At 45.0% G+C, this 7,784-nt stretch overlaps 1 protein-coding gene across 1 annotated transcript in view; it reads left to right on the top strand.

The window, feature by feature from the left end:
- The first annotated feature begins 257 nt into the window (after nt 1–257).
- The window catches only part of CEP41 (centrosomal protein 41), a 12,989-nt gene continuing 5,462 nt past the window's right edge, over nt 258–7,784 (top strand). Inside the window, exons 1-6 of the mRNA XM_031061884.1 lie at nt 258–363; nt 1,273–1,320; nt 5,473–5,534; nt 6,201–6,270; nt 6,694–6,820; nt 7,531–7,688. Of these exons, the coding sequence (XP_030917744.1) occupies nt 1,293–1,320; nt 5,473–5,534; nt 6,201–6,270; nt 6,694–6,820; nt 7,531–7,688 (445 nt within the window). The 5' untranslated portion in view covers nt 258–363; nt 1,273–1,292. The remainder of the gene's footprint in view (nt 364–1,272; nt 1,321–5,472; nt 5,535–6,200; nt 6,271–6,693; nt 6,821–7,530; nt 7,689–7,784) is intronic.

The following is a 7,784-nucleotide window of genomic DNA, read 5'->3' as shown; positions in this document are numbered from 1 at the left end:
CAGGGGTTTTCCCTTCTCCACAACCTCCAGGGAGCGAGGGGAACACGGGGCAGGGCCGCGGGGATGGTTCGGGCAGCCCCCGCAGCCGGGAGAGCTCCGCGCGGAGAGCAAACGGCAGAAATTCTCCTTTGGAGCCTTTAAATCAGCGGGGTTTATACCGCCCTGGGGATTCAGGAATCTCGCTTGTCTTTCTGTCTCGTAAACCCCTTCAAATCGCGTTTTATGCTCATTTTTCTGATTTTTTTTTTAATTTTGTTTTTTTTTAATTTTGGCTTCTCGTCTTTTCCATTTTGAAACAGTTTCTAACCCGGCGCATCCCCCCGAATCCCAAGTATCAACATATTAAAACTCGTCTGGATACTGGTAAGTGAAATTCTTGTGGTAAATTATTTTTCCTCTTATGATAAACCCAAAATTGGTTTATCATGAGAGGAAAAATATAATTAATGTCCTAATTACCTCTGCCCGGAGCTAATTAATCCTAACACTGCAGAATCCTTATTGTAGTTATGATTAGTCTCACCAAATATTATAAAAATTTCCTATTCACAGTTACAAAAATTTCCTGTTTGCAATTATAAAAATGTCCTATTTATAATTTCTTTCAAATCTGAAATATGAACAAGCACGAATTATACACATTTATGTATATTTATATATATTTTTAATGTATTTATGTACATTTATCTTCACACACCACCGTGCACCCCCCTGAAAATTGAGATTCAATGCTCTGTGTGTAGATGACCACATATTTAAAGTCTTTATTGTCTCAAAGCTTATTTATTTTTTTTTTCTCCTTTTTAAAAGAAGAATTTGGGGTTTAAATAGGTTTAAACTGGGTCAGGCTCTGTTGTGGTGGTTCCCATAGAAATTTTTGGTCTTGGAATTTCTGTCCATGGATTTTTCCTGTGGCTTATCAAGGGTGTGAGCCAAGATCATTATTTGGGGCTGTCTTTGTGGGGTTTTTTTATTGTTGATAAGGCAGCTGAATTTTATCCAGTAACATTATCTTGTAGCATCCTCCCCAAAATGTTGGGAAAGGAGCAGCAAATCCTCGGATTTCTCTGTTTAATTCTACTTTCCTTGAGAGAAAAGAGGCAAATTGTGGCATTTTTATACCTTTTGTTGCCCCTGTGAAAGAGGCTCTGCAACAAACAGCTGCTTCCTTCAAAGCAATTCAAATTTAAGCCTCAGTGGGCCTGAAGAAAACCTCTAAGCAATAAATAATTGTAATTAATTGATTTTTTGTTGTTGTTGTTGTTGTTGCAGGAAATAGTTTGTCGAAATACATGGAAAAACTGGAGGAGATCAAAAGAAGTGAGTACCTGGGGAGGAGCAGGGTGGGTTAAAAATGGCTTGGTGCAAAACTCAGAGGGCAGGAGATGAATTCCTGGAGGTTTTCCTTGGAAATCTCCGCAGATTTAATTGAAAAATCCAAGCAGGAACCATCCAGATCCTTCTTTCTTATTGGATTGTGTTGTTGGAAGCCCTCTGGGCTAAGAAATCCAGGCTGGACTGATCTGGGAAGATTTCTGGATCATTTCTAAGACTTTTATTTCACTTTTAAGTCACAACTTGGGCTCTTTTATGTTTATATAATTTAAATTCCTCTCTAAATACTCCAGAAAAGATAAAAACCAAGCTCATTCCTTGTGTTTCCATTGATTTTACCAGCACTAAACATTGGTATTTTGAGGACTTTGTGTTGTTCAGACTAATGCAAACCTAAATTACCTTTATTTCTCTATATTCCCACCAAACCCAGGCTTTCCAAATCGATTTTTCCCCATAAAACCAGCGATTGATGACTTTATTCCCAGATTATTCTCACACAAGGAGCCAGGAAAGCTCTTCAGCCTCAAAGCTGCATTTCTGGAGGTGGGAAAAAAGCCTGAATTGGGATTTGAACCGTTCAGCTTTAGTTCCCAGCCCCACTTTCAGAGGGAATTTCTTGGTGCTAAACAGCCCCTTGTTTGTTGGCTTTGCGTTGGTTTTTTCCCAAACACTGCAGGTCTTTTGTTGGGGAGGGGGAGAAAATGAAAAGAGGAATGACCTTGAGCTTTCCAGAATGCTCTGTTGACTGAGATTTCAGTGCTGGACACTGCCTGGCTTTTTATTTCTGTTGAAAATCTTGGGGTTTTTTTTTTTTTTTTGTTGTGCCTTTCCAATCTCACCGCAGATCTGTTCCGTGCGCTTCTTTTATTCCCTCCTCTCTCTCTGCTTTCTTTTTTTGGAGGAACTTTCTCATTCTCTGCAGCCTGAATGGCCACCTTGTGTTCCCAGGGAGTGGAGGAAGTTCTCCCCCTTGGTTTCTCAGGGATAGATGACACCCTTTGGATGCAGATTGCAATCCCCAGCACAGGCACCTCTCTGTCCCTTATGTAACCTGAGAGATTTCGATCCGCGCCATCAAAAATGCAACGGCTGCGCCCACCGCCGGCCATCCTTGGGAGGATTCATTGGCTTCGGGACGCACAGGAGGTCTCTTCCCTCCTCTCTGCTCTTGTTTCCCTCCTCTCCAAAGCCCTGAGGAGCCCAGCCTTGGAAAACAGAATCATTCCAAGCAAAACCATGTCAGAAAATCCCAACGGATCCGCCAGGACCGGACCGGGTACGTGGGGCTGCTCTTGGAGCTGCAGGCAGCACTCCTGAGCTCTCTGGGACGGTATTTTGGGTGAAAAAGGCAAGATCTAGCGAGAAAAAGGCAAGATCTAGGGAAAAAAATGCTTTTTTTGGGTAAAAAGTTCTTATTTGAGGTGGGAAGGAGCCATTCAGGACCACACCAGGTACGTGGGGCTGCTCTTGGAGCTGCAGGCAGCACTCCTGAGCTCTCTGGGAAGGCATTTTGGGTGAAAAGGGCAAGATCTAGCAAGAAAAAGGCAAGATCTAGGGAAAAAAAGGGGTTTTTGGGTAAAAAGTCCTTATTTGAGGTGGATGGGAGCCATGCAGGAGCTGCATCCTTGTTTGAGGTGGGAAGGAGCCATGCAGGACCAGATTGGGTACCTGGGGCTGCTCTTGGAGCTGCAGGCAGCACTCCTGAGCTCTCTGGGAAGGTATTTTGGGTGAAAAAGGCAAGATCTAGCAAGAAAAAGGCAAGATCTGGGGAAAAAAAAATGGTTTTTTTGGGTAAAAAGTCCTTGTTTGAGGTGGGAAGGAGCCATTCAGGACCACACCAGGTACGTGGGGTTGCTCTTGGAGCTGCAAGCAGCACTCCTGAGCTCTCTGGGAAGGCATTTGGGGTGAAAAAGGCAAGATCTAGCAAGAAAAAGGCAAGATCTAGGAAAAAAAGGCTTTTTTTGGGTAAAAATTCCTTGTTTGAGGTGGGAAGGAGCCATGCAGGAGCTGCATCATTTGGCAGCAGCTCTGCTTCGTTTTTATCCATCCAGCCCTTCCCAAGCTTTGCTGCTTTTATTTTTTGCTGCTTTTATTTGGCCTTCGAAATGGAGTTGATTTGCCATGACAGAAGGGCTCTTTTTTGGCCTTTGCTGGGCAGTTTAAATCCTTGAGCAGATGAAAGGGGAAATAATTACAGGAGATAACAGTTGCTGGGGGTTTTTTTGGAGTTAAAGGAAGATTTAACAACCTCTGCTGAGGATTGAAACCAGGTGGTTTTGCAAGAACCACGAGGCTCATTTCCCAGTTAATTGACATCCTGAAATTGAGTTTCTGCATCTCCTCATCCTCCAGGTCATTTTCTGCACCTCCTGTGCTTCAGCCCTGTGGTTTGGATGGGCACTGGATGTTTTGCAAGGGCTCCTTTTCTTCCCTAGGACAACTTGTGAGGAGCAGAGAGCTGCTTGTTCTGCGAAAATCGAAATGATTTAGGGTAGGATGTTGAATTTAGGAACTGTGAATGTGTTGGGAAAGGATCTCAGCCTGCAGCATTCCCGTGGCTCTCTAAACACAACTCAGCTGGAGAATTTCCACGAGCAAATCCCGCAGGAATTTTTGGGTGTGGTGGCTGCAGGAATGTGCAGGGGAGCCCTTCCCCCTTCTCCCCATCTCCCCTAAGCTGATGGAGCCTTGAGCAGATGGTTTTAGAGGATTTAGAATCCTTGAACTGAGTGGATTTGCCAAAGATCCTGAGCTCCACTGTTATCCTGGGAGCTGGGCAGCTGCAGAGGGAGCAGCTCCATCCCAGCCCCATTTCCCAAAGGACAAAGCTCCCCAGGACAGGTCGTTTGTTCCAGAGCAAGATGTTCCTGCTGGTACCCACCCTGGCCTCTCTTTCTCCTCCCCACAGCTTTTGTTTCTCTCCAGGAGGTTTTTCCCTTCCTCTGCAGGATCTGGATGGGATCAGGCTCCCACCTTGGCTCTGGGAGTCTCTGCTCCGGATCTTTGCCAGCAGCCCTGCTCAGTTTTCTTCCTCCCTAAGCTGTGTCTTCAGGATTAAGATTCAATTAGGCCAGTTTCTTGTATTAATTACCCATTAAGACTCAATTAGTCCAGTTTCTTGTGTCAGTTATCCGTTCCTGGAGAGATCCGTGTCACCAAGTGGAAAAGAAATCAGAATTTAATTGTCAGATAAAGTAAAACAACTTGGATTTCTTAATTGTTAAGATGAAACTTGTGTGTTTAGCTTGGTATTTGCAAAGACACGATGCCCCATGCTCTGATACTGCTGTAATTTACACGAATTAAAAATTAAGGTAAATTAATCTTTTGGTTTAAGGAGCTTTGTGACTCCAAGGGGCTCCAAAGAGCAGCAGGGAAAGGGGGAAACCCTGCACTGCTTCCTGCCCCAGCACCGTGGAAAACACAAATTCATATTTGAGTCTAAAAGCAACTGAATCTGCCTCTTCCACTTCATCATATCTGCACCAGATCTCTCTTGATAACTGGCATTAATTCAAATCTCTCTTGATAACTGGTATTAATTCAAATCTCTCTTTATAACTGGCATTAATTCAAATCTCTCTTGATAACTGGCATTAATTAAAATCTCTCTTTTTTACTGGTATTACTTAAAATCTCTCTTGATAACTGGCATTAATTAAAATCTCTATTACTGGTATTACTTAAAATCTCTCTTTATTACTGGTATTACTTAAAATCTCTCTTTATTACTGGCATTAATTCAAATCTCTCTTGATAACTGGCATTAATTAAAATCTCTATTACTGGTATTAATTCAAATCTCTCTTTATAACTGGCATTAATTAAAATCTCTCTTTTTTACTGGTATGACTTAAAATCTCTCTTGATAACTGGCATTAATTAAAGTCTCTCTTTATAAAACTGGGATTAGTTAAACCTTCTCTTTATAACTGGTATTAATCAAACCCTTCATTTATAACTGGCACTTCACAGCGTCTCCAGGTTTGCTGCTCTCATCCTTCAGCACAAACCTGCCCTGAATTCCTGCCTGGCTGCAGAAGAGCCTCAGAGAAAAGCTGGGATTGAGCCATGACCTGGTGTCTAAAAAAAATGGGAATGAACTGAAAATTTATCTTTGTTTTGTTTTTGTAGATTACAGGTACAAAAAGGATGAGCTGTTCAAGAGGCTGAAGGTGACAACTTTTGCTCAGTTGGTAGGTACAGATCCCTCTCTGGCCTCCAGAATCTTTTAGGAGCAGCGTTTTCCCTTGGAATAAAAATTCCTCTGTAATTATTTAGCTTTAATTGTAATTATTCTGTCTTGGCTTCTTCCTGCCTTTAATAAAAGCAAATCATTCATTTCCACAGGGGCCAAATGCCTTTAATTACAAATTAAAGTTTGTGGTGACCCCATCTTTGAGATTTGTTCCTTATTTGATTTGTCCATTAACTTTAAAAGGATCTTCAAGCATCTTGCAAAAGAAAAGGGCTGTGTAAAACAGCACCTAAATCTGAGTTTTGTGTCTGCAGCCCTCCCTGACCCCAGGTTTAACTGCAGAAGGGGGCAGCTGGGATTTCAATGCTGTCTGTGCATTATTTTATTTAAAAGTAGTGAATCATCATATTAAAAAATGAAAAATTGATCATGAAATAAAGAGCTGGGGAGTGCTGGTTCAAGAAAACTGCTTCAAACTAGGAAAAAAAAAAAAAAACCCAAACAAATTGTCTTCTCAGGAGAGAAGGAAAGGGAAGGTTAAACTCAGGGATGTGAAGAGTGGGATCCTGCAGAGTTGGGATTTTTTTTTCCCTGGATTGTCTTCCTTGAGCTGCTCCCTGCTGTGGGTGTGGGATCAGTGTCTGCTTGTTTTTGTGCCCTGCAGGTTCTCCAGGTGGCCTCTCTGTCCAATGAAAGCCTGGAAGTGACAAACGAGGAGCTGCACAAGCTGCAAGGTGACAGCGCCGACGGCAGGGACAGAGCGGCAGAGCTGAGGGCACTGCCGGGGGTGAAGTGGCAGATGGGATTAATCAGGAGGGAAAATGGAAAAATCAAACTTCACCCGTGGCCTGGGAGTAGAAACACTCCTAAAAAAAGAAGGGTTTGCAAGTAGGAAAGGCCTCGTGCTGGCAGTAACATAATCCACATCAAAATTCTGCTTTATTGACTTCTTCAAATGAGAGCTCAAGCCCTAAAAAAAAAAAAAATCTGTTGGCTCTTTATTATTTTCAATAAGGAGGCTCTGGGTAAATTCTCCTGCTTAAGAGGATGAAGCTAAAGCTGTCACACTTTTCTTTCCAGGAATAGCAACTGCCCTTAAAAGCTGCTCGTTTACCTCGTGCAGCTCCTTAGCTCCTGGTGCCCTGTTCTCCCCGCAGGTGCTGGTGCTGCAGGTGACGATGGAGCAGGGACAAACGGCAAAGGGAGCCCTGAGGGGACAGCCAGCCCTGTGCTGTTCCTGAACGACTCAGGAGCCGGGGAATCCCTTCGCTCCACGCTGCAGAGGTGCCTCACATCGACACCCTTTCCTTCCTGTCTTAGCTGATGAGTATTTGAGCCCAGCTGCTGATTTTAAATCGCTGCTAAGGGGTTTTATCCTGTGGTTCTCATTAAAGCCTGGCTTTGTAGGTGAGAGGGAGGGGGTTGGCAGGATTTCCTGTTGGAATGGGTTTGGATTAAACAGCAAGCCAAGATTGTTGTCACTGGTAGTGGTCTGACAAGGAAATGTGTTTGTGGGATTCCATCCAGGCCCCCACAATGCAGAGTTCTGGGGATAACACAGTGCTCTGGTCAGCTCAGTCATGTGCATTCCTGTTGGTGATGGTTTTGTGTGGATATGGAGGGACAGGACACAGGGAATGGCTTCAGGGTGACACAGGGAAGGAATTCCTGGCTGGGGTGATGGGCAGGGGCTGGAATAGAATTCCCAGTGAAGCTGGAGCTGCCCCTGGATCCCTGGCAGTGCCCAAGGCCGGGTTGGACAGGGCTTGGAGCACCCTGGGACAGGGGGAGGTGTCCCTGCCCATGGCAGGGTGTGGAATGAGATCCTTAAGGTCCCTTCCCACCCACACCATTCTGGGATTGAGAATAATTCCAAACCCCCCTGTGAGGGGATCCCAGGATGGTGCTGGAAGAGCTTTAGGCCAGCTCTTCCCCAGCTTTGGGAGTGGTTGAGAGGCACAGAAGCATTCCTCAAGCTGCCCTTCCCTTTGCAGTGTGATCAGTGGGGTCGGGGAGCTGGACGTGGAGAAGGATTCTCCCAAGAAGGAGGACAAGGACAGCCAGGCCAGGGAGAGGCCCTACCCCGACTGCCCCTTCCTGCTGCTGGACGTGCGGGACCGCGACGCCTACGAGCAGTGCCACATCGTGGGGGGTGAGCACCACGGGCACCTGGGCACGGACTGACCGCAGCCCCGGGCATGGACTGACCGCAGCCCTGGGCATGGACTGACCGCCGCCCTGGCCACGG

This window comes from Geospiza fortis, unplaced genomic scaffold (genome assembly GCF_000277835.1).
Source record: "Geospiza fortis unplaced genomic scaffold, GeoFor_1.0 scaffold61, whole genome shotgun sequence".
In the NCBI taxonomy this organism is placed as follows: domain Eukaryota; kingdom Metazoa; phylum Chordata; class Aves; order Passeriformes; family Thraupidae; genus Geospiza; species Geospiza fortis.
The sequence above is the reverse complement of the archived record's forward strand: the minus strand, read 5'-3'. Positions and strand labels throughout refer to the sequence as shown.